Genomic DNA, 26,581 nt, shown 5'->3' with positions numbered 1-26,581 from the left:
CTGCATGTCTGCACCTGGAGGGGAAGAGTTTTGTACAAGAGCAGAGGTAGAGAACTTATTTTTCCCAGCTGCTCTTAAATGCAGTTTTCCTGGTTTGGGAGAAAAACAGTAAACCTGAATAATCATTCAATCAGACAGTTCTAGTCTTCTACTTTTAATGAGATGCCACACACAGTCTGAGCCTTACAGAAACTAACTGCTCAGCAGAAAATTCCAAGCATTTTCTCTTTCCTTCATATCTCCATGTGGTGACAGTTGGCAGGGGTGACAAAGGACTGACGGACAGAGACTGCAGAGGAGGGATCTACCCCTGTTCCTGTGAAGACAATAAAGGACAAAATAAAAAGAAGAAAAAGAAAGGAAAAAAAAAGAAGAAAAAGAGGAAAAAAAAAAAAAAAGTGTTCCTGAAGTATTAAAATTAATCACTGGAAACTCAGGGCCCTTTTTTGCACCTTGTGACCAAATGGTACTGTCAGGCCAAGAAGGACAGAGCTCTTATCACCCAGAGGGTGGCTGGGCACTGGAACAGGTTTCCCTGGGAAGCAGTCACAGCACCAAAACTGACAGAGTTCAAAAAGCATTTGGACAATGCTGTCAGGCACAGGGTGTGACTCTTGGGGCTGTCCTGTGCAGGGACAGGAGCTGGACTCCATGATCCTAATGGGTCCCTTCCAACTCAGAATAGCTTATGACCTAAGATTCTCTCTCATTTTATCTATACAAAACCTTTGTCAGAATCTCCAGTAAGAGTGTGGAGCTTGTGGCAGACATCCCAGGACAGGGCTGTGTGCCTCCCTGCAGGTGATTCATGGAGCAGGTGGTTTTCCCAGTCTTGTGGGATGTGGGCAGGAAAGCACACAGGTGCAAGGAAAGTTTAGAGCAGGGGCAGGCACTGGTCAAGCTTAAGCTTTGTGTTTGCTCAGCCTGGAAGGATGGGCAGGTGTATGTTCCTTAGTGTGGCTCAGAAGCCAGGCTGAGGTGGAGAAAGGCTTGGCACTGAAATGGAGCCAGGCCCTGCAGTAGAGGTGAGCATGGCACACTGTGTGCACAGGGCTGGAGGGATGCAAAACTACAGGGAAAGTGTCAGGAAAGGGAACTGTGGTGACTTGAATAAAGTGTATTTGATGCAAAGGGCCAGGACTGGTGATAGTACTTGGTACGTGCAGTCCTTGTTTTCTGGAACATATCTCCAACTTTGTCATGATCTTGTCACATCAAATCTACTACTCTAGTTCTCTTTCCCTCAGTTTAACCACTGGGATATAGGAACTCACCCTTACTTGGCATTGCAAATTGCTTTCTACACTGGATCTGCAGTCTGGAAAGTTTCCTGACCAAGGGCCTTTGCCTGCATCTCCCTCCCTTTCCATATTCTTCAGGACCATGCCTGTGATAACAAAAGATGTGTTGGGCCCTCACCTCACTTGCACGGGACACTGTAGCTCATCACTGCAGTTTCTTCTGGAAGACAAGAAATAAAGTGCTGGTGAGACACATTGACAAAAACCCATGAAAGCAACCCAGCCTTGTGCCACTGTTCCTAGGAGAGGTGTTCCCTCAGTTTACAGGCTACAACTCCCTTCTACCTGACACATGAAACCACTGGTGTGTGCCCACAACTCTGCAGCTGGTCAGGATTCACCCAAGGCATGAGTCTGCAAGTCCCGAAGAGCTCCATCATAGAATTAGGAATATATAAATTAGGAATTAGGAATTAATATATAAATTATGAATTAGGAATATATAAATATATATTATATATATATTATATATTCCTATATAAATATAGGAATTTATAACTATAAATTCCTCACATTCTGAAGGAATAGCAACCTCTGACACATTTCTAGCTTTTTTTCCCACTAGGAATCCCACAGAACAGAGGACAAGTTGGTTTTGGTGTTATTCTTCTAAGAGGGCCCTTACTCTTCTGAGTCATCCTCTCACTATGGTCCCTCTGCCTGTGCTGTCTCCCACAAAGTAAGTGTTCAAAAGCACAGCTTCTTGCTCCACTCTCGTTGGGAGAGCCAGATCCTCAGTGGTTCTACATGCCAGCTTCAGGCCTGTGAGTTCTGGAGCCAGAGAGAGGAGGACCTACCATTTTGAAAACCAACAGGTTTTCATGCCAAGAGAACTTCTAAGGGACAGTCAGATAACCCTGTTAGAGATGGTATTGTCTTAGACTTAACAAAATTCAGAAATTTTCTTTCCAGAAGTACATTTGGGTAGTTTTTGCAGTACAGCATCTGAGCTCACCTGGCATATAGTAATCAAAGATCTTGATGTTAGCTGGTTTATGATCCTTCACTTGTGTGTCCTGCTCCACCAGGAAAGTGTAGGTTTGAGGCTGTCTAGTCAGCTAAGACCAAGAAATGCAAGGATTAAAACCAGAAAAGGACAGAAAAGTCCCATAAGACAACCCCTTTCACCTGCTTGCACTCAGGTTCTGTGGAGACCTCACCACTATAACAGGTCTGTTCTGCTTTCCAGTCCATCTCAGAAATATCTTTTACTTCCCATTCTGTAACCATCTCCCTCCCCTTTTTGGTCACCAAATTTAACTCAGCTCCTGAGGAACATCGAAAACCTAGAGCGTCAGTGTGCACTACCTAAATGGAGTGCTGGTGTTCCTCACCAATCCCACCTTCCCATCCAGCTCTGCTCTGAGCTCCTTCATGCGCCTTGCCTGAGTGGCTACTTTCTTATTCACAGTGACATCAGCTCTCATTCTCCAGTCTCACATAACCCTCATCATTAAGCAGACAAATACAAGCTGTGGATGAACATCTGCTGTGGGGTAGTACTGCTGTTGACTGGGGTGTACCTTGTGTTACCTGGCAGCTTGAGCTGAAATACTTCTCTGTATTGCCTTTCTGTTCTGTGCTGTAGATGTAATGAAAGCAGCAGCTCTGCAAGCCTAATGCATCCAGGTGACACTAACCCACTTCCTACGGGGCCAGCTTAGCTCAGCCTACTGACAGAAACTGAGAATGAGGAATCACAGAATTGCTCCTTAGAAATCCTGGAGTTTTAAAAACATGCCAGGTCTCATTTCTGGTGCTGTTCAGGTATTCATAGAGCTGGAAAAACGCTGGAGTGGTTGTTAATCTGTTGATTCATGAGACTGTGGAGTGAGTACTTCTGTTCACACAACCATCTGGTTTAGTTTCAAATGATCTTGGAAAAATCTGTGAGGAATTTTGCATGCTCTCTGTTGCATTCAGGTTGCTTAAGAGCTTTCGAAGATTTCAGGCTTGCTTGGATTTACTAGATGCATCTTATTACTAGTCCCCAGTCCTAATCAGGCACCATATATATGGACTTTCAATAGTCTCTGAACAGTGCCATCTGACATAGGCTTAACATGAGAGTTTGCCTTGTTTCACTCAAGTTAAGTAGCCCTGTAAGTGGCTCTACAGATGAATAAATTGCCAACTGACCCTTCTCCAATCAGCAAATGTAGCTGGTATGCAGGAACAACAGCTCTGGATAGTTAAAATAGTAATGAAACCAGTAAACAAGAACAAAGCTGTCAGTCCCATAGCCCCTTTAATGATGATGTTAGCCCAAATTACACTCACTTCCTCCAGGTAGAGAACGACTTGGTCAGCTTTGCTTTCAACTTTCTTCACTAAAGGCATTTTCTTTAGCTGAAAATTGGGGGAAAATATCAGAAAGGTTTTAATAAAAAGCAGAAATATTCAGGGGTATTTGTCCTTGTGGGAGTATGGGCAAAATATTTACGTGGCCAGGGAAGCTGTTGATATAGGGAAAGGCAAGGTGCAGCTTGGAAAAGACTAAGGATTTCTTAAGAAGAAAATAAGCCTGTTTCTCTGCCCACAGGAATGATCACATTTCAGCATACAGTCCTGCATGATGGGCATCCATCACTGTTCCCATCCCAGCGGGACACAAATTTGTGGTCTCACCTCTTCCAGTGAACCTGCCACGGGGCTGTATCCAGACAGCAGCTCCACTTGGATCAGGACCATGTTGGTGGACACACGGTTCCCTGTGTAGCTGCAGCAGGAACCCAGGGGACAGCACTAATGTTACTTTCTGAGCCATGATCTCCAGATACTCCACCCCAGCTTTGGTACTCAGGTGGAGGAATGTGCCTTTCTTTCCAGTGTTTCTCCTGTAAGCATACCTGTTTCTATACTGAAATAAATCTTTGTGCTTCCCTTGATCTCGCTTTTAGTTGTGCCAAGGAGAATAAGATCCTTGGAAGCCTTCTGGTGCTACCTTCTTTAGGCATGGCAGGGAATATCACATCTTATGCCTGCTCTCTTGGCAGTTCTGTCCCAAACCAGGCAGGAGTACAGCAGAGGAGAGTGGTGTGACAGTCAACCAGGAGCAGAGGAGGGATCACTTAGGAGTGTGTGTCAGTCCCACAGGACCTTCACATGATTAGTGATTTAAAACCTAATCCTAGAAGGGGGTGAGACCCACAGACCTTGGGTGAATTTGTGGAGAGGGGCATGGGACAAAACAGAATTACAGCCTGAGCCACCCCTCTGGGGCCTTGTGCCTCTCACCCAGCTGGGGAGAGCACAGTGGGGTCACCTCAGTGCTTGGACCCCACAGGTGAAGGGGAACCCTGCCATCAAGAGACTGGTGTGGTGTCAGAAGCTTCTCAGCACAGGGGAGGAAAGGGGCAGCTGAGTGTCTCCTACCGAGCACGAATGGTGACAGGGAACCGGGTGGCGTCAGGCACGGTGCACTCCGTCTGCACGGATACAGCAAAGGTGGCCTCGCTCCTCAGTGGAGGGATGTGGTACCTCAGGGTGGCCTGCCCAGACAGAAAGAAGCTGGATGGCAGAGAATAGCAGGTTTGTGGGGTTTTTTTGCTGGAGAGCATTCTTTTCTCTCCAGCAATGAGTATTCTTGTCTCTCTTGTACTGGTGTAAGAGAAAACTATGCAGCAGAAACAGAGGTCCTGCTAGCAGTGCTCTGCTCCTGGTGGATTTCTTGGAGGAGAGGAGCTGCTCTGGCTGGATGGAGATGATCCAGATTTCATCTGGGGAGTAGATGTTACTTCCTGTTGGATCACAGTTACCCCCACCAGCCTTGAAGCCCAGAAAGTTACTACAGCTGTTTGTTTTCACTGTTGGCTAAGCAGCAAGGTAGGATGTTCTCTGGGTTTCAAGGCTTTTCACCAGGCAGACATTTTCTTCCTGGCTGGGCTTACCTGCAGGAAAAGACACCCATGGCCCTGCACACGCAGGGTATAATCTTGAGGAATGGCTGGCAGCTCCACTGTCTGTAGCAGGAGGCGGTTGCTTTTGTCTACTCGGAAGTTTTGTCTGAATCCCTTGGAAGTGAGAGAAACCTGAAGATCAGGGCTATCATTGCTGAAGATGTTGGTTGCATACAGGGCTAGGGCTTCCAGAGCAGCAACCGTGTCCTGAGGAAAAAAATTGGGAAAAGTAGGATTCCTGCTTCCTATGCATGCCCAGTCCTTAGCCTTTCCCTCCCTCCTACTGCAGCTACAGCACAATAAGGGTTGAACTTTTCCCTTTGACTTTTAGCATGGGATTATCCACAACTCCCAGAATCTGTAAATCTATAGGTCCTTTTTTAATTTATTAATTTATTTATTTTTTTTACCATGGGCTTTTAGAACCCATTGCTCTCAAAAATCCAGCATCAAATCTGATGATGATGATGATGGTGGCTCAAGGGGATTACCTGGGTTGAAGCAAAGCCTCCATATGGGTTTTGCTGCTTGGTGAGCCAAGACACAATCTGGGATGCCTTTTTGATTTCATCTGATGACAAACTTGACTTTGTAAGGTGAGCCATGAGGATACTAGATGTCAATTCCACATCAACAGATGGAGCCTGATACCAAGACAGGGAATCTTCTTCCTGTTTGGACTGTTGACTCCAGAATATTTGGTCATCTAGAGGTGGAGTGGGAACATTTATAGAGTGTGTAGCTGTATCTAGTGACCCTGGAGTTCTACATAGCCCCTGTATATAGGTACTAAACAAACATGTACACTGGGCAGAATACAGTTGGACAAGATATATGTGCATAGCTTCCTATTTGCTCCCCACACCTTGCTTTTCCCAGCAAAACCTTAGGCCTGCGGGCTGGGGAGGAGTTCCACAATATCCATGAAGCTCCCCTGGTTTGGGTGACTGGGAGGCCAGGACTGTGAGAACATTCATAGAGAAAATCTGTCTCATGGTGTGGATATAACCTGGGACAGCTTGGCAAACTGAGGCTTGCATAGCCAAGCCTTGGACTCCCCACAAAGCTCTGGCAGCTCCATCCCCCCTGCCCCCACTCCTGCCCTCCACTCCCATGGTTGTTCAACCCAGGGATTTCCACACAGTTCTGCCAGATGCCCTCCCTGCTGCCCCAGAGTCTTTGGTACCTGATATTATGGCAGCCTTATCCAATCTTTTGAGGATTTTCTGCCTGAGAGCCTTGTCACCTGCCACTGCAAACGCGTTTGCAGCCAGTGCCAGGCTGTAGAGGTTGGGACTGCCAGTATCAGCATTGACCAGGTCCCTTATACATCTCAGAGCTTTCCCCACAACTGGGTCCTAGGATACAATTGAAAGTACTCTCGTTATGGGCAGGGCGTTTGGGAAGGGAGTGCAGATTTCATGTGTGCAGAAGAGGGTGGAAAACAAAGGCAGAGCCCAGGCACTGCCTGCGAGAGGCTGCTCACACAGCCCAGCCCGCTCCTGCTGCTGATACTCACGGAGTGAGGCATCCCTGAGTGTATGAGAGCTACCACGATCACAGAGCTCAGCCCCAGGCCTTCCTCCACTGCACCCTGCAGACACCACAAAACACAGAACGGGGATGCTATGAGAAGGGAGAGAGGAAAGTTTTCCAGTGCCTTCTGGTCCCCTAGCAAATGCCAGCACAGGCAACTGTGCTGGTCCTATTCCTTCTCCTAAGGAAGTGACAGGACTGGTATCCACTTTTAAAGGTCCTGCTTACCAGAGCACTTCTCTGCCAGGGTTCCCCAATCTCTTCTGGGTAGCTGATTCCCTTCCTCTGCTGAGCACATTCCCCTTTTCCCTCCCAAATGTAAGATTTTTCTGTGGCAGATTTCAGTGCCAGGGGAAAGTGGTGTTCCCACAACCACGCTGCAAGGTGGCGTGTGTCAGCTTCTGAGATGGACGTAGGGCAGGGCACTGTTTCAGTTCCCAAGTGCACATCATCAAATTCAAACCTTCATCATTCAAAGCTTGAACAAGTGCCACTGTGACTAGGCAACCCTGACTGTCACCCAAGGGTGACCCTGGGCACTTCAGAGCCTTCCTCCTGCAACAGAGTTCATTTGTTCTTGGCACCCAAACTGGACCAGAAAGTGAAGGAGCTCTGAGGTACCTAATGAACCACCAAGACATGTCATACCATCAGACCATTGTTGAAGAGCTTCCCAACACTCTTGAAGCAGCCAGATGGAGTCTGACTTTTAATCAGGGCACTGGCAGCATCCTTTATATTTTGTTCATCTATGTGGATGAAGTCCTGGGCTTGGCTGAAGGTCTTCAGGACAAGAGCAGTAAGCCTAGAGCCAAGGAAGGAAGGAAGAAGGAAACAGAACTGAACTGTCACTTGATACACATCTCCAAGAGGAAATTGAGTCTCTGTGTCTTCTACTACATTCTCCCTGTAGAAATACCAGCAGGCCACAGCCCCTGTGCAGATGGAGAACTGGAAGCAATGCACATGAGCTCAAGAAGCTTGAGGTCAGAGCTATCTGCAGCAAGAGAGAAAAAATTCAATTCTTCAGACCTTCAGAGCTTTGCTAATTCCAACAGGGTGCTTTGCTGCTCTGGAGGGCTGACATTTAGTGAGCTCACTCAGACCCATTCCCATTCCTGTTTGGGTACCAAGCATTCTGAAAACCTATAAAGAAGGTGCCTTTGCTGCCGAGTTTTCAGAATCAGACTTGTTTGGAGTGCCCAAGAACAAGCAATCCAATGGGGTACTTCAAGTTAGTTCATTGTCACCTCTGACAGAGGTGTTCCATAGACGAAATTTATCCAAACAGATAAATAGGGAAAGTGATGGCATACTGGGGAGTATGAAACCTGGCATGACATTAATGTTATGGACTAAGAGATGGATATTGCCCTGGTTTCAGCTATGGCGGAGTTACTTTCTTCCCAGTAGCTGTTACAGTGCCATATTTTGGATTTGGCATGAGAATGGTGTTGAGTGAACAGCTGTGTGGTGCTTAATTTCCATCTGGGCTTAAGCCATGACACTGTCCAAAAGGTCTCAGGAGCAATTTCTGTTCAAAACTCCACACCTTCACACAGCCTCAGTTTCCCCAGACCAAAATCCAAGCCAGCTCGAGCCTGAGCAGGTCAAACTGTTGTTCCTCAGTTATGTCTGGATATCATTGCTTACCAAGTGTTTCCTGGCTCACTTCCTTCCCCAAAGGCACTGTATGAGCCATCTGCGTGCTTGTACAGGAGCTGCCGCTGATATCCTGCAGGAAGAGGCTGGGGGTAGTGAAGATGCTGTGTGCCTGTCCTGCTCTCCAGGTGCCAACCTGCCCCACCAATCCTGCTGATCATTACAGAGACCATTATCTCTGGGGAATTTAGCAGAGGGGTGCCATGTGCCACTTGTTCCGCTGACATCCCCTAGCCTGATTTACACTGCTGTGATTACCACAATGTCAGGCAAGTGATGCTGCACAAATTCTGCTCAGCACCAGGCCTCTGCCAAGGTTCCTTCCACACAAGTACTGTAGTGGACATCACCAACTTAAGAAGTAGAAATCTACTCACCGCTTTCCAGATAGCCAATTGCCTTCCGTTTGATTTCTGGAGTCAGCTGTCCTGTCTCTTCAAGGTATCGTGTGATAAAGACATTTGGGGCAAAATGCACCATGTTCTGCTCACCACAGCCACTGGACATCTGGAGAAGCTCACCTATGTTGTCCAGTGCTGTTCCCATAATGTCACCTGTAGGACAGAACCGCAGCTTTGAGAGACATACGTATTCTTGTGTGTGAAACAATTCTGGTCTCGCAGATTCTCCAGATCTAATCTTGTTAAATTCTCCTGCTAATCTTGTTAAAACTGATCTCAGTTCACCTCTGCTCATGTGAAGTCTACAGACTGTAGGGACAGTGATATGGTACTTGGCTTTCTTTCCTCTGGCTTGGTGAAATCATCCATCCATCCATCCATCCATCCATCCATCCATCCATCCATCCATCCATCGCCACTTGGAGAGATAGGATACTGCTCTGGAAGATAGTACCACACCTTGCTGTTCCTATTCCCTTTCATTATTTTGTTTCCTAAAGAAGACACAGTGGCACCAGAAGAGATGTGTCCTTCAGGGAAAAATATTACTGCACAAGACTCTTCTAAAAACTCACCTAAGAAAGATATGTGGGCTCTCTCTGACCCAAGGACAATGTTCTCTGGCATAGTGAAAGAGATTGTCTCTGAAGCTGAAGTTCCTGCAAATGGCAAAAACATCAAACAGGCATGAGGAAGATGGCAGAGTCACAGATGTCCTCCAGGAGGTGGTGTAAACAGTTCTGGGATCACCTCACCAGCTGGTGAAATCAGCATTCAAAAGAGAGGATGACACAGAGATCCAGCCACCTATTGATGAAGGTCTGTGATGTGGTTAGATTGTGGCTGGATGTTGCCAGGAGCTTTTAGTACTGGGTAGGGCTGAATGGCTTTGCCTACCCATAAAAGCTCCAAAATCCCTGGCTTTTTGCCTCCTATGCACCTCCAGAGAGTCCTAGAGTCGCTCAAACACCAAACTACATCCATCTGCTCTCCCTGTTCTGTGCACCAGCACCAGCACAGCCCCTGTAAGACAGTATTTGGGGGTCTCTGCACCTACCTTCAGGGCACAGGAGTGAAGTGTGGGTCTTCTCCTCCAGCTGTCCCTCTGCCTGGTGGGGAAAAGGCTGGTCAGCTTAGAAGGGAGTGCAGTAAAATCAGAGAGCAGCTGTGCAGCACCCCACCTTTGTGCAAGCACCTTTTTCATCCTTGTGGGCCTTGGCAAAGGGCAGACACAGACAGCAGAGATATCCATGCCAACAGTGAAGCTGTACTGGGAAGCAGGTTTCTAAGCTGCTGCATGGCCTTTGACCCCACTGCCCTGCCAGCAAGCAGTTCTGACATTTCTGTCTCATTCAGTGGAGGAGCTCTAATCCAATTCTACTCTTAGAATCGCTCCTTGACCAGTCTCCCTGAGAAATGTGGTCACCTCCCCAGAGCCACCCACCAGACTGTCTTGAGCCCAACCCAGCTCCAGCCGTGCCAGGACCCTGCAGTGCAGCCTGACCTTCACCAGCAGGTGTTTCACCACTGTGTCCTTCCCTCCAGACTCTGGCACAACAGCTGTACGCTCCGTGCAAACATCTTCCCGCTCCATCACCTCAGCAGTGACAGTGAAATTCACCTTCCCTAAGAAACAAAACATCAAGGGGCTGGTTAGCACATCTAAGCCTACATTCTAGTTCACTCAGCCTTGGGCTGCTCACTTGTGCTTCGCACAGCAGGCCAGTCTCCCTTCCAGCACAGCTCTGGCTTCCTCAAGCAGCTCTGCCAGTGCCTCCCATCCCTGCCCCTCCCTTGAGCCCTTACCTAATTTTGTAGCCTTCACGTCCCAGGAAAATGTTTTTGCTGAATCAGGGCACAGGCAAAGAGTGAATCTGACATTTTCATGCAGAAATTCAAAATCCCTGGAGTCCATTAGGCTAAGCTGGAGCTAGAGGTAAAACAAAAGGGAGTTCAGGTTACAGAGCTGCTGCTGCTGCTGCTGCTGTACTTTTCCATTTGGGTCCTTGATTCAAATAACAATCAATCCCAGAAGCCAGGGGTGAGTATGATGATGGCCTGTTGCTGGTGGGACACCAGCAGTATCCCATGGACATGCAATCATGGAAGGTTTGGCTTCTGGGGAGGGATAAACTGGTCAGTGATGGCTCTGTGTGGAATTAAATTGGATAACTTCTTTAGTGTCTTTTGCCCAGTGCCTAAGCAGGCAGCCCCTTTGTTTGGGTCTCTATTAGTAAAGTAGTTTCCACACATTCCCCTGCTCCAAACCATCCTGGAGGGAGCCACTCACCGCCATGCACTGCTTCAGGTAGCTGAAGACTTTGACTTTCAGGGGAAATGACTCTCCCCGGAAAACAGAATAGGGCAAAGTGGGTTCCACAAAGAAGGGCTTGAAGCTCCGCAGGCTGGTGGTCTCTGAGATTCCCAACCCATGGCTCTCTGAGGTGCAGAAGGTCATGGCTCTCCAGTCTGTGATACTGTCAGGTACCGTGACAGCTAGCTCAGCAGCCCCTGAATCACTGTGGAGAAAACAGAGTGGAAGAAGTTGTCCCCACCCTGGAAAGATTTCTCTTGGGAAGACAAATGCAGAAATTAAGACTATGAAATGGAAGTGCATGTGAAGGCGTGGGGATTCCTGGCAAGTATGACAGAGGGAAGGATAGCAAATAGGTGGGCAAGCAACGACTTGAGATGTCAAGAAAATGCAACCCAAAATTTGCTTCTGAGCAGTGCTGCACCTGAAATTCTTCTGTGTGGGCACAGAGGGCTCACAAGGGTGCTTGTTATACACCCAGTCTGTGCCATGGAGTATAAAGTGACACTTCCTATTGGGAATGTGTGGAGACAAAAGAACACGTCTCTTCTAAGGTGCATATTGACAGGATCAAAAGTAACACACAGCTGGAACATGGGAGATTCTGACCTGACATAAGAAAATACCACAAGGATGGTCAAACATAGAAACACAGTTTGAGGAATGTTTATCCTTGGGGATACAGAGTAGTTTACTACAGCTTGATATAACAGCACCTGCCTTATGCAGAATGTTGAGCTATGGGTCTGTGGAGGCCTCTTAAATCCTGCAAGAGTGTGTGATGTTAAATTCCTATAAGCATTTGGAAAATCTCAAGCAGAGACAGGAACTGAGCCAAAACTCCATTGTCCTTATCCACTTCTCCCTCCTTTAGCTTCTGCACAGAAGGCAATAGCGCCCTGCCTCTGCTCCTGCCCATTCCCTCTACTGTGTCTGGTAGAAAGTCTGTATCCCTGTGGAGCCACAGCCTGTGATTACTCACTTGATGGGAACCAGAGTCCAGATGAATGTCTCTGGGAACCAGGTACGTGCTGGTGCTGACTCGCTGCCCAGCTCGGTGTGCTCTGCCTCAGCAGCTTCCACAGCAGCATCTGCTTCTGGGTAGAAGCTCTCAAAGTCTGCCAGCTCATCAAAAGCTATTGGGAATACAAGCATTCATTCAAAGGCAGAGCAACTGTGAAACCAGGACAGAGTTCAGCCAGGAAAAGCTCAGTTCTCCATCCCTCCCACTCCCAGCCTGAACCCCCTTGTCCTCTCCAAGATGCCCTCAACTTCATTATTGTCTTCCACAAGACAACCCAGGGAGGCCAGGGAGATTCCAATATGTGTGTGCTCCCCCATGAGACATTTTACCTGCTTACAGTTTTGTTCTCACTCTCTGCAGAAAAGCCTAGATACTGCCCAATGCCAATCTTGGTTCATTCTCTGATTTCCAGAAAGACTTTTCCTAGTCTTACAAACAGATTTTCTTTCCTGAGACAGATGCCCCATTTCCCTCCTTGATCATATTATCTTCTTGCTCACCAGCTGAAGCTTCCAAACAGGTTCAAACCCTGCAGCTACACCACTGCCCCTCCAGTGCCCTGGACACACACTCATGCCAGGATCTTTCCCCTCTCCCTCTGGAGCACATCTCCTGTGCAGCCTCCCACTCATCTCTGTAAGCCATCCCCAGCTCCTAAGCACACTGCATGTTCAGCTGCCCATGTGCAGCCTATATGTTACCCGTGATCTCCAAAGAAACAGGAAAAATCGAGATGTACACATGTAGTCGTAGTCAAAAGTGGTCTGGGTGCGGCACTCAATTGGAGACTTGATTTTAAGGCTGGTTAAAAATGTTAGACCTGCATTCTGGAGGAAAGAGGAAGAAAAGAAGGTATATTTCTGTGGAGGGGTTGTTGTGTCTGAGGGTCTGTTTCTCATCCTGCCTCCCAGCGTATCACAGCTACTCTGTGTTGTTGCACCTCACTACAACCTGCAAACTTATATCAGGAGAGAAGGCAGAACTGTTGGGTTCCCAGAGCCTGGTCCTCATGCCAAAGGATTGTAGGGGTGACCACTCACATGTGCATGCCTGTACACAAAGTCATTATTTTGGCACCACAGTTTGCTGCCTACCCTAACCCAGACTTTTCTTCATCCTTCACTGCCATTCCTCTCTACTATTCTTTCTCTCCTTTCCCTGGGTGCCCCTTTTCTCTCAGGTGCTTTGCTCTTCCAACCTCCAATTTTCTCTGATACAGACTGACAATCCACTCTGCTTCCAATCCCTTGAAAGTCTAAAGGAGACTAATGGGGGTTCTAGGAATCTGCCTGATCAATGGGAATTTATCATGCTGGAAGCATAGAGTGTCATTGATCTCTTAGTTCAGAAGCTTAGCAAATTCAGATCACGAGGTCACCAGCATTTACAGGAAAGACAATCTGTGAAGCTACCCAGTGCTGACCTGGGATACAGAAGGGCTCAGCTCTGGTATTTCAGGCTTTCTGGAAATTAGATTTACCTTCAGAAGTTCATAAACATCTGGTTGGGACACCGCATAAGAGTATCTGTTGTACATGAATGGTGACATCATTCCTGGAGAAAGGGTGGTCTTAGAGGCATCAGTGATTCCTGGGCTCTTGTGGATAGTGCAGTAGTCACTGTAGACATCTGTGAGGGTGCTGAGCTGCTCCTGAGCATAGCTGAACATATTATACACCTGTAGAGAAAGAATGAAAACAGTACAGGTCAGTGTGAAAGGTGGGAAAATTTTCATTTCTATCCAGAGATTTCCTGTGACTTCAGAGGCCAAGCTCAGATCCCGTGTGTCATAAAAAAACAGCCCCAAGGGGTTTTGAATTTTATGCAGAGCCTCTACAAATTTTGGATGCATAGCACCAGAGAAGAACATGAGCCCCTCTGGGGTATGGCTGCACAGCTGTGGCCATTTCTAGCTTAATAATTGTACTTGTGAACTCAATGCAAACACTAAGGACACCTTCCCTCCATAGGGGGAACACTGGATGGCTTCTCATCTGACTGAAGACATCCTGGATCCACCAAGACAGTGTCAAGGGCAATTCAGGTGTCCTTAGACCAAGATCTAGAGGAGAAAATGGACCCTTCCAGTGCCAGTACACCACTTAGAGCCCACTCCGTGGATGGAAGGACTGTCTGGTTCATGTGAGCTGTAACAAAGACACGGAGCCTATCCCATATTTGGCATTTTTTTAACACGACTTCTTTCAGAGTACTGTCATGAATCTGTTCAGGAGATGGACATCTCTTGCCTTCTGCTTGCCACTGTGGTAAAGCACTGTAAGTTTAACAAGGATATGACTTCAGGCTGCAGCTGGGGATGACAGTGGGTTATTCTGTTAAAATAACACTCCTCTGTAGACACTGGGAATTTTGGCTGGTGTTTGATGTTGGCCGCCATTTTTTCTCATTAAACCACGCCCTGTCCCCATTCAAGGACTGGTTGGAATAACCACCATGCCTTATTAACCAGCAACATTCAACATTGAAGTGACTCACACTATCCTTGGATAGCTCAGCCTCTGGCCTCAGGAGAAGGACACTTCTGTCGACTGCACGGATGCTGCACAGGGAGCCTGGTGCAGCCTGCAAATGGAGATGGACAGTCGATCCTGGGAGAGACACTGCATCTGAGAAGCCAAGCTTCACCTGAAACAGCAGAAGAAAGGGGGACTGCAGACATCGAGATGTGAAGGAAAGGGGAAACTCTGGTTATTGGATTCTGCTGGATATCTACTGCCAGTTTGCAGATCATTAGCCACCCTCTAGCTCACTTGCCCTTCTATGTTTTGTGCACTGCTTACATGGTTCCTGAAGCAGCTGGAGACTTTCAGACGGAAGGTGTCAGCTGCCATTCGTCCCTCAGGGAAGGCAATGTAAACAAAGAGGGTAGCCATGGATGAAATGAGGTCAATGGGCAGAGTGATGTTGAAAGTCCCACTGTAATGACCTAAAGGAAGAAGGAAAAATTGAAAAAGTATGGCAAGATGCAAAGATCTCTGCAATTCAAGGATTACAGCAGCAACGTGCTCTTCCTCTGTAATACTTCTGCACAGATTCTTGGATAAAAACTGTTCTGCCTTGCTTCTGGGGAGGGCACAGCTAGGGCGGGATGGAGGTTTTTATAGCCATGACCTTATATCATGACACACTTTGGTTACAGTGAGCACTTGGAAGAGAAATTACTTCCCACTTGAACCCAGAAAGATTCCATGAGTTACCTTAGAAGTCTCTGATAATTTCTGGGTTGGCAGATAAACTCTGACAGTTTCATCATTTGATCAGCAGGAAAAAAAAAAAAAGGAAATTGAAAAAAAAAGCATATTTCCTACAGGTATTTTTTGTGCCATCTCTGTGGTTTCCTGTTAGATCTCTTTTCTCTCCTTCTCCATCTAGGCTGGAAAGACTTTCTTGTTGGATTCTTAATCTGTTCCTGGTAGTTAGATGCACTTACTTGATGGTGGATCAAGAAGCACTGTTGTTTGGCCATGATGCACAAGGGACCCTCTGGCCATAACCTAAAGGGTAATGGACAGAACAGAGGGTTGAGAGTGCCTCTGCTCCATGTTTCTGGGCCAGCAAAGGGGCCTGTGCTGACACAGACCCAGCACAGAGCTGACCTCGCTGGCGCTGCTCCGCACTCACCAGGTGGTAGAAGTGTGCTCTGGCAGACCCATGGCCCAGCTCTGTGGCAAATATGTGGTAGTGCACAGTGACCTGCTGCACATCCCCGCAGGCTGGCACTGCCTGCACCGGCTGGATCCTCACAGAGCTGCGGCTGGAGGAGTAGAAGGCCCTCAGCGGGAGCGATGCGGTGCCGTAAGAGACCTTCACATTTCGACCGCTTGAGTCCTCTGGCTGGGACTTCGCCTTTGGCACAGAAAAAAGTGTCTGAGGATTTCTTGCAGCTCTTCCTACACCAAAAGACTGTCTAAACAGTGGGCTCTGAACTATCTCAGGGTAAGGTGTCTATTTCCACCTACAATCAGTCCTCTTCTGTGGAGCTTGGAATTGCCTGCTGCAGCACACTCTGGGATAACTAGTGCCTAAACAGGAGCAGGGAGCTGTACATTACTAGGGCTTTGGTTGAAGTCTGAAATACTTCAATGCTGCTGCTACCCTGGGAGCAAGTCAAATCATTTGACTATGTAAAGTGGCTTATTAGCCCTGGATCAAGCCACTGAGCCCTTTGCTTCTGTCTGGTATATGCGGATAAAGTATTAGCGTGGATCTGCCCTTATAATGTATTTCAGTTCTAGTTACCTGCTTAGCTCCAGACTGGTTTGCAGTAACTGGTTCCTAACCTGTAGTATAACTTCACTGCTGTTGTCCCATGCTGATGTCTCCAAGATGAAGGAAGCCATCCCAGTGTCATCTGTGAGGTAGGTCTTGGTCTGCTTCCTGCTCCCATAGGACACTGTAAGAATCACCTTCTTGTTCTTCAGGTGCGTCCCATTGGCACTTTTGAGTTTCAGCTGTAATGCAGAGAGCACTCAGAGAATTGGAGGCCTCAGGATTGAAAATCCACCTCCCAGGAGAAGTCCCAGTCTGCCCTTCTGCAGAGGGACTCTCATGTGAATTTTAACCTCTCCATTTTAAACCTTTACCCATTTACGCAGCAGCCATCTCATTTGGCAAAGTCACAGTCATACATTTGGATAATCTCTTGGTAGATATGTCAAAGGAGGGACTGGGAAAGAGGATTGTGCTGGCAGCTTTGGGCAGCTCAGAACAAGGGGACCCCTGGGCACTTCTGTGCCTACCACCTGCTTAGGCCCAGCCGCTGGGCTTTCCATGTTTCTTCCCTTTTCACTCACATTTCCATAGTAGGGAGCTCCCTGCTGATAGTAGTAGCTTGTCCCCCAGAACTGGAGAGTTGTGATATCAAAAGTGACCTTGCAGTTTTCAGTGGTGTTGAACTCCACCCCTGGGAAAGACAGGAGGCACATGCAGGTGAGTATCGTGTCTAAGCAGGCATCAGGACTGGATGAACCCAGTTAAGGGCTGGACTGTAACTCATAAGGGATTGTAGTTTCTCCATGCAACTTCAGGAGTCATTTAACACACACACACATTCAGCTATAGTGCCTCCTACATTCTAACATGACAGAATAACAGCAGTTTATCTGGAGGTCTCTGTCAGACAGATCTCAGTCAGTCTTTCCCACTTTAAGATGGTCCTACTCATAACTGACCCCTTCCATTCTCCTTCCCTCCTTACAGCAGTCACTGGAAGGCAGCATTTTTCCTTGCCTTTCCCATGTCAGCTTGAAGTCTGATGTCTTGTCCTGTGTGCCCATCTGAAATCACTGCAGTTGTTTGTTAATGGAATGTGTGTCACTGTTTCTGGCAAGGGGCTGCAAAACATTTTCTTGTAAGGAAGGCTTTGCAAAATCTTGTGAGAGAGGGAACCTTATAAGAAACCTTATCTCCGTAGCTGGGATGTGGAGATAAATCTAATGAGGATCTAACAACAGTACACAGTCAGGGCCTTGGTTATCTCTAGCTGCTCTGAATATTATACTCTAATGGACTGTCCTAAAATATGGTGTAAGAACAAGAGAACCTGGCCAGGCCCACCTCTGTACATATGTTTAATGTGATAAGAAGACAAGAGAAAGCACCTCTTGCTCATCTCTATCAAAACAAAATGACTGCCAGAGCAGGCATCAAGATTGGATGAACTCAATTATCTCATAGATAAAAACCCAAAGACAAGTACATTTTATGTGTGTAAAATAGAAGATTTTCCACAAAGTCTGGAATCTCTTTTTAATACCTGTTCCACTTTCTTTCAGAAAAGCCTCAACTTCCAGGTTGAAATCATAATTATCACCATGCTTCCGGTAGAAAATCTTAGTATTCACTTCAGTGGAAAAGCAGCCATCCTCGTTTGTCTGGGAACATGAAATTATATTTGTTAACCAATCATGAAGGCAAAAGGGTATTCTGTTTGCCCTTTTTTCTCCCTTTTGTAAGAGGGGTGGATGTCTAACCTGGCCAGTGTAATCCTTACAAATACTGCGCTTGGCTTTGGAAGACTTCCGGTTATAGCGGATGTGTTTACGGCACACCACAGCCTTCACGCTACCCTGGACTGCTTTCCCATAGGTGTACCTGGCAAAGGGAGCACAGAGGACTCATACAGAAACATTGGCTCAAGAGTGAGTAATGTCAGCTTTATCCTGTGGTTTCCAGCTATTCAGCCCAGCAGCCTATAGTATATAGCTGTATATATATGATACATATAGTAAATATACCCTGCAATATTTTGATGGGTCATCAGCTCAGCAGGGGAGGCCAAGAAGTACAAATGACCTCATCAGATCGAGACAGAAGGCAGTGGTGGGTGAGTTCTCTCCAAGTCAACACCAGTCCCACCAGGCAGGGCTAGAGGACATTGTGCTGGCCACAAACTGAGCCATTATTCCTATGACACTGTCACTAACAAATACAGCAGATGTGCTGTATTGTAGGCACACGCTTCATTGTGGGAATGGACTGCCACACCTTCAGACTCACAAAGTAGGGAGAGAGAATATGGAGAAAGGTGAGAGTCCAGGAGAACTGCTTAGCAAAGGATGCCAGGGTACCAGTTCTTGGGGTGGGCGTAGGGTTGGCAGAGACCATTTTGATCTCAGTTATTGATGACTGTGCATTTTCCAAACCAGTAAAAATGCACCTTCTGCCATGATAAGTCAGCTCACATGCCACAGATGTGGAGAGGGAAGCTTTCCTCTAGGATGGTGACCACCTGAGGCATCTGGATGGAGACACTGAACTTAGGCAGCACTGTGTGAAAGCAAGAGAAATATAATTCAGTGAAAATAGAAAGACCTAATTTGCTACAATCATTCCTAAGTGATTGCTTACAGAAAAAAACAGCTCTCCTCTCGTTCCCTGACTACCAGCACACAGGGCCTGATAAGAACACACCAACACCAACAGCCCAGCTAGGAGAATGGGATGGGAGAAGGCAGCTTGAGTTTCCTCCCCAGAGCACAGCTGTGGGACACTGTCTCAGTCCCATCCTCAGGACATGGGGGAGGAGAAAGCTGGGGGGGTCTGGGCAGGCAGCTGCACTTCCCAGGAGACAGCACAACCAGCACAGCTGGTCACAGCTGCATGGCCCCTCCAGCTCTGTGTGAGGGGGGGATGGCAACACACCTTTCTTTCTCTGCTGCCACCAGCTTCCTGAGACTCTTACCATACTCCTCTACCCTGAAGGTGCGTGTGAGGTCAGGCATTTTGATGGTGTACTCTCCAACCGGTGCTTCTGCAGCCAGCGGGAAGGACAGATCCACAATGCCTCCCACAGGTGTAACATCCAGCCACTGTGCAATTCGGTTCCCTTTGGGGTCCTGCACAGGTGGAGTAGACAGTAGTTATTTTACAGTGCAAAAAGACTCTTGCAGGATGTCCAAGGTTCCAGGGCGTGGTCTGACCACATATTCTCTTGTCCTGAGAGCCCAGTCTATGGCACAGCTACAGTGCTCAGGTGAGTCCAAGCTCAAAGAGGAAAGGACTTTTCTCCCCTCATTGACAAAGTAAATCTATCATATCACTGTTCCCTGGCTGCACTGCCATCTTTGACTGCTGCAAAACTGCTGTTTACTGCCTGCCTGTCTTACTAAGAGAAGGAAGTGGTCCTTCTTAGAGATCTCTGTGGTCACCTGAGCTGGCACAGCCCACAAGGTCACCATGGAGACATTCTGCCTAAGGCAGGAGCTATGGGGGAGTGATTTCTAGGCAGTGATGTCTTGAATCTCCAGGAAAGAATGGGGAAACAAGTCTAGGAGTCTATGCAGGGGAACCATTGAGGCCCAGTCATGAAGGACAGTCCTCTCCCACTGCTGGTTCTGGGAGGGCAGGATGCAGAGCTCTGGGTACAGCCACACTGCTCAGCCACCAGGAGCTTTGTGATAAGTTGATGGGTGCTTCATGTGGAACAAGTGGGCACTGCTGCTGGAAAAGGTGAAGCCAGATCAGAGTGCTATGTTTGCATAAACTGGAATAAAGTATCACATAGATGTCTCAGAAACCATGTGTTTATGTAATGATTCCTTGCTGGGTATGACATGTACATTAACTACTGCCCACTGATAGTGGGAACTCTGACCTCTCTGCATGGGTATTACAAACCCCACCACCACATTCAGCTGTCTTTCCTCAGCACAGTGATTGCACTGAACAGATTTTAGGAATAATAGCCTGAAAGCTGCTTTAGGAAGTGTTTCTAGCTGTGCAGTCACAACACTAGCTGGCGAAACTTTTGTTTCCTATATGATAAATATAAAATTCTCCTTAAGGAAACTTCAGGATTTTCACAAGTCTTCAATTCATAGGCTATAGCGACTAGAATTCCAGTAACCACTCCAGGAAGCTTTGCTGGTTTTCAGTGGCACCCATCATTTACTCCAGGGATACCTGTGTGATTAGTGTCATGATGCTGCTCTGCCAAACTTTTGTGGACATGGAATGAAGGAAGGACAAGCAGTCAAGAATTGTTCCCATTCATTCTGACATAACTGACTTTCTGCATCCATATTTCCCTGCCACCATCTCCAAACCTGTGTCTTCCCCAAGGTGAGAAGAGTTCATCACTTTCAATAAAGTAGGAGCTTTACCTTCAATTCCACCAGGCGCTGCTGTGGGGAGGAAACAACAGTTACTGGTGGGATGCTTTCAGGTAAGTTACCATCCACCTCCCTGGTAGTTTTTATTTCCCCAACCATCCATCAGTCTTCTCTATGCAATTCCCAGGGCCTGCCCATAACCCAACATCCTGAGCAGCTCCTGTCTTGCAGGTGGTGCCCAATGCCCTTTGTAAGCACCAAAAGCAATTTTGAGACCAGCTGTATGCACATCTCCTGCCTGAGCCAAGCATTGATCTAAAAGACATGCAGGCAGCTCACAACATTTCCAGACTTCAGGTATCTTCCCTCTTGACTTACTGTTTCACTGCTGGCAATAAAGTTCTGATCCAAGGTAACAATCCGCAACTTGACTATAAAGCAAAAGGAAAACAGGAGTGGCTGAAATGAAATCAGGACTCAATAGTAATTAGCAAGAACACATGGCTAAGAAAGATGTGTACACATGCTTCTCTGAGAGGATGTGGGCAGCAGATAGAGCCATCCACTCCTAGGCCTATGCCCAAAGCCCTCCGAGAGCTGGCAGCCTGCTAGGAAATAAAACAAAAAAAGTGTTAGGAGAGGCAGTGTGGGGCTCTCTGGGAGGGCTGGCTGTGCTGTTCACAGTGGCATATAGCAGGGTGACATAGGAGAGAGATATTCCCAAACCCCTCAAAGCCTAGAAGGAAGCCTATGGCCCATCTCCCTTCCTGAGCAGGTCCTGCTCAGAGGACTAGAGAGTACCCCACATTTGTGGCCTGAGGACCACTCTCTTCCTCACAAGACACGGCATTCTGTCCATACCAATTTGTCCAGGATTGTACACAGGTTTGTCTGTCTGGATAAAAGTCTTCTTCTCTCCGTGCTTGATGAGGACTTTCTGTTTCTTCTGGAACTCTGAGTTGGCTTCCATGACTGTGATAACAACAAAAGCCACTTCATCAGGGTTTCCAGCAGGAGGAGGGACCTGCAGGTATAGTTATAACCATCATTCAGGGTGGTTCCCATTCAGTGATCCCAAGATTTTTGGAATAACAATTATGATATCGTTTTTGGGTTGCTCTAGCCCTTCTTGCCCGAAAAGACTTCACAGAACATTTTAAAAAGTTTTCTAGAAGGGTAAAATATTAGTGGGGCTACATAGCAGGAAGGACACTGGCAGACCTATGCAGGCTTAAGCAGAAGATTTACTGGCCAATTAAGATGTCCTCATGGGAAGACACAATTCTTTGCATTCCTGTCCAGCAAGAGCAGAACTCATGCAATATCCACTCTAGTGAGAACCCTTGAAAGTATCTTCCTCACCTGGAAGCTTGTGCAATGGAAGAAGGGGAACTGGGAAATGGACTGAGTGATCAGAGTCTCATTCCCAGCTCTGCTTTGCAAGGTGACCGACACATGGATCGGGACTGCTTGCTCTCTGCTGAGCTGGAGACACACTGTCTCTGAGAAGGGGTAGTAGAGCTGAGATGGTATTGCCACGGCATAGTTTCTGTGGAAAAAAATTAAGAGAGAAAGGGAAGGGAAGGGAAGGGAAGGGAAGGGAAGGGAAGGGAAGGGAAGGGAAGGGAAGGGAAGGGAAGGGAAGGGAAGGGAAGGGAAGGGAAGGGAAGGGAAGGGAAGGGAAGGGAAGGGAAGGGAAGGGAAGGGAAGGGAAGGGAAGGGAAGGGAAGGGAAGGGAAGGGAAGGGAAGGGAAGGGAAGGGAAGGGAAGGGAAGGGAAGGGAAGGGAAGGGAAGGGAAGGGAAGGGAAGGGAAGGGAAGGGAAGGGAAGGGAAGGGAAGGGAAGGGAAGGGAAGGGAAGGAAAGGAAAGGAAAGGAAAGGAAAGGAAAGGAAAGGAAAGGAAAGGAAAGGAAAGGAAAGGAAAGGAAAGGAAAGGAAAGGAAAGGAAAGGAAAGGAAAGGAAAGGAAAGGAAAGGAAAGGAAAGGAAAGGAAAGGAAAGGAAAGGAAAGGAAAGGAAAGGAAAGGAAAGGAAAGGAAAGGAAAGGAAAGGAAAGGAAAGGAAAGGAAAGGAAGTCAGGTTAAACTGATTTCCTAAGAGGGCAGGTTTTGACCTGTATTTAGGTACTTCCTAACAGACCTCTGGTGTCTTCATTCCGCTGTCATGACACCAGCGGCGCATGATACTGTTCTCATCTACGGGTACTGCAGACACTGAGAGTGAGGCAGCACTATATGCTCATGCACATATAAAATTAGAAAGTCACTGCCTTACAAATTGAAAGTGAAAATAAGGTGAAGGGACCTCCCCACATCACCCAAGGGATCAGCAGCAGCTTGGCTCTCTTGCAGGTTTCCCAAGTCTTTAACATTTTCACTGAACCACACTACATTATCACCCTCAGTTTTGTTGGCTGGTTTTCCTACTACTCTTGGGCTCAGAAACAGTGCCCTATGTGAGGGACCCAGTATCCCAGCTCCATGACCCAGCCACAGAGAGTGATGAGCACCTTCACTTCAGCTCCTGACACTCTTGTCCTTTTTGCTGTCTACTTGCTCTCCCATCCCTGCATCTACTCTGAGCTGCGTCCGTAACACCAAAACTCTGTTCACAATTTGTTTGTTTTCATCTTTTACTGTACTGTAGCACCTAGGACCAACAAAAAGCCAACATTCAAGCAGATTTCAAAATTCTTATTGCTGTCTCCTCCCACTCACTGCCTCTGGTCAGGCTCAGCCAGCAGCATGTTTTGCAGGAAGCAGAGGGCAGGGCCTGGAAAGATCAGAAAAGCAGGAGGAACTGCTGGCAGTTCTCAGCTGGAGCTCAGCTCCCTGGCGAGAGGGAATCAAAGTCCTGCTGGCTGGGAGCCTTTGACTGCTGTCACACTTGAGTGCTGCCAAGCTGCTGTGAGGATCTCAAAACACATCTCAACAACATTTTGTTTTTCCTACTTGAGCTGACTCATGGCACCTCCCTCCTGCCACTCGTGCCAAAGGATGGGATGAACACTAAAAATTCACTATTTGAAACCTCTCATATCTTCCTTGCTCTTAATGATCCTTTACTCTGGAACATTTTCTTACACCCCTTTAAAAATTCATCCCTTGGCTTCTGAGCTATAAAAGTAAGAAAGAACATCTCTGGGGCTGTTATCCAAGGGTCTCAAGATCCAAGCTGGATCATGAATCTATGAAAAAAAATTGGAATACAGGCAGGACAGCAAATAACATTGAAGCAAGTGGTGTTTCCAAAAAGCAAAGCTTCATGCTGAAGGTAACAGTGGCAAACAGACAGCAGTAAAGCCCATCCTTTGTGTGGGAGCTTGCCAGCCTATGGAACATGTCCAAGAGGAAATACTCCCACTGGAGAAGTTTTTTAAAACAAGTCATGGGCACACCATGCCACATGCAGCAGGAGGGAACCCAGCTACAACCCACTGCCATATTTTTCACTGTAACATCTACTGTTCATGCACAGTCATGCTTCTGTTTGCACTTGTGCCATGGCCGCAAAAGCAAACGCCTTGAAAAATGCAAGAACAAGTTTAGAAGCCAGGATATCACAGCAGTGCCTGCTGGAACAAGAGTTGCATTCCTGACAAAGTATATGAAGAGAAGCTGTGTTGGGAATTGTCCTTGACAGAGGTCTGAGAAAAGGCGTGGTGGGAGCAGATGGCCAGCCAAGCCTGAACGAACACACTGCTTCACCAAGAGCATCCCTATCAGATGTATCTGGGCTCATGTTTGCTCACTCTGTGGAGACACTCGGCTTTGCTGGCTAAAGTGTTAAATGGTGGTCTATGATTCTGGGAAGAAAAGCTTAGTCCAAAGGAAACATATTCTGGAACACAGTAGGAGACATGAGATATTGGCAGGTCAGAATTAAGCACATGCAGAAAGCTGGCAGTGCTGTTCTGCCTGAGTCCTTGCTGAAATACGAGGTCTACATGAAAGGCACTAAAGGAAGAGCCAATTATCAGGGGGAATGTGGGGAAAGGGCACATGGAAACCAAGAGAAACCTTGGGAACATGAGAAATTATGCCTCTCTGGAAAAACACTCCTCACCTTAAGACTTCTGTCCCATTTCTGTCATGCTGCCACCCCCCGCCAGGATCCCTCACAAACCAGAGCACATTTGCAAAGCAGTGAAGTTCTTACAGCATTGCAGGCATTCCAGCTGTGCTAGGCAGGAGAAGGATACAGCCCCACAGGAAAATGATCCTCCACATAGCTGATTGCAGGTTGAATTCCTCCAAGGAAAGCTTAGCCACTCCTTAGTACCCAGTTCTCCCCTGCTCCTGCTGGCTTCCTTCTTCCCCTCATCCAGAGCCGAAGGAGCACGCAACTCCTGCCCTGACTAGACGCCTGTTCCACCCTTGGCTTCAAAACCAAGGTGGAGATCAGGCTGCTGGTGGCTGGAATGTGGGCGGGAGAAAGGGGTGGTGACACTGTTTACTGCCTACAAACCAGAGGCAGCTGCTTCCAGACTTTGTAAGGCTTGTTGGTGTTTCTCTGGGAGAGGGCTTGTCTGCCCAGCTTCTGGCAGCAGGAGTACTTAGTTACTGTATTTGGTACAGGGACCTAATTTTTAAAAAAAAAAATCCCAATTTTTTACTGGGATGTCATCAGAAATATTTGGGTAGAAGTTAAATTTTTGTGATGTTAGTGGATTTTTTCTCCGTGGTTCTTCTTCTGCAGAACTTCTTAGGTAGTATTTGCTTCTTACTGAAATTTCAGTCCTAACTTGCAGCCTCCAGCTGGATCAGCCCAGGGCTTCACATGCAGCTCTGCCAGTGTTCCCCTTCTTCCCTAGAGAAAGGGAAGAACTTTAACAAATTTATTTATTTATTTAACAATCTGTTTTTTGTCTTGCTAGTTTAGACTTGAACTCAAACCACATTTTAATTTTGGAGGCTCAAATATGTTCCCAGATCAGTGACATACAGTGCTTTAAACCTGAGGTTTATCTGCAGTGTCAGTCTAGGTTAAAGGCTGGAGTGTCCCTGTTACATCAGACTGTGGTCTAAGAGAGTGGGTGCTAAGCACACAGACGGAGACTGTGCCAAAATAAATCCAGGGGATTGCTTCAGCTGGGAGCAGGGCATGGGTGGATGGCAAATTGTCTCTGTGCTTGTGTACCTTGGGTTGTGCTCTGCTAACACACAGCAGGGGCCAGGACAGAATGAGGACATCCACCTTCAAGTGAGGTTGTAACTAGGGGGCAAGTTCATCCAAGCACTTCACTGCTGCCCCTCAGGAGACGGAAACACAAAGGTGCAGTGCCTGGGAAGAGTCTGGAGGAGATGGGTGGTAGTGTCAGCACAGAATCACCTAATGCCTGAGCGAATCTGTCAGAAGACTGGGCATCCAGCTTGGGCATGTGTAAAGTAGAGATTTGATAAAATATGTGTGGACTTAAAATGTCATGATTTATTTAGAAAGGGCTAACAGCGGGACTATGAAAGGAGTTGGCATAGGTAGCAGGAACTGCCCTGGAAAAGATTCTGTACTGAGGAGGATCAGACATGGCTGGGATGGACAGGTGGACAGAGGTAGTGATGCTTGGAATGGAGGTGATTTGAAAGGTTTTTACTTGCTTGGAGTAATGACTGGATGAGGGGGAGATCACTAATGTTGCTTTTTACAAGCTGAGGACAGCAGCTAATGTGCAGATTTGGCTCTCATCAGATGCTACAGCCAGGATCCAGACCAACTACAGGTGAGATGAGACACTCACAAGTCCCCTTCAGCCTGAGTTGGAGATATGTATTTCCACATATCCCTTTTCAGTGTCCTGGCACCCTAGGCCTGGAATACCACCTGAATGTAAATGTGGATGGAGAACTGTGCTGTGTGACCTTCACTCTGCTGT

The 26,581-nt window shown here is 47.3% G+C and overlaps 1 protein-coding gene across 3 annotated transcripts; it reads right to left on the bottom strand.

Moving 5' to 3' along the window:
- Positions 1-121: 121 nt before the first annotated feature.
- Positions 122-25,107, bottom strand: LOC131590368 (alpha-2-macroglobulin-like protein 1). 3 transcript variants are annotated; one of them, XM_058860393.1, is made up of 36 exons: positions 24,868-25,107; positions 22,073-22,259; positions 21,572-21,734; positions 21,089-21,141; positions 20,762-20,782; positions 19,342-19,495; positions 18,842-18,926; positions 18,131-18,251; positions 17,914-18,031; positions 16,952-17,061; positions 16,439-16,609; positions 15,780-16,004; positions 15,589-15,652; positions 14,939-15,084; positions 14,634-14,783; positions 13,618-13,815; positions 12,877-12,964; positions 12,096-12,249; positions 11,090-11,318; positions 10,606-10,729; positions 10,304-10,425; positions 9,857-9,908; positions 9,375-9,458; positions 8,776-8,952; positions 8,390-8,471; positions 7,385-7,541; positions 6,720-6,794; positions 6,387-6,558; positions 5,692-5,906; positions 5,192-5,407; positions 4,677-4,792; positions 3,930-4,020; positions 3,582-3,650; positions 2,257-2,359; positions 1,420-1,461; positions 122-316 (listed from the first exon to the last, which is right to left on the bottom strand). In XM_058860393.1, exons 1-35 carry the CDS (start codon positions 24,936-24,938, stop codon positions 1,421-1,423), a joined length of 4,404 nt encoding a protein of 1,467 aa, XP_058716376.1. In that variant the 5' UTR covers positions 24,939-25,107; the 3' UTR covers positions 122-316; position 1,420. The 3 variants fall into 3 exon arrangements, with proteins under 3 accessions (XP_058716376.1, XP_058716385.1, XP_058716393.1); XM_058860402.1 differs by having other exon boundaries at positions 20,762-20,779; XM_058860410.1 differs by lacking the exons at positions 18,842-18,926; positions 19,342-19,495; positions 20,762-20,782; ... (2 more) ...; positions 22,073-22,259; positions 24,868-25,107 and adding an exon at positions 18,817-18,830 and having other exon boundaries at positions 123-316.
- Between the last annotated feature and the right edge of the window lie 1,474 nt (positions 25,108-26,581).

Source organism: Poecile atricapillus, chromosome 1 (assembly GCF_030490865.1).
Source record: "Poecile atricapillus isolate bPoeAtr1 chromosome 1, bPoeAtr1.hap1, whole genome shotgun sequence".
NCBI classification, from domain to species: domain Eukaryota; kingdom Metazoa; phylum Chordata; class Aves; order Passeriformes; family Paridae; genus Poecile; species Poecile atricapillus.
This window is presented reverse-complemented; position numbering and strand designations above follow the sequence as displayed.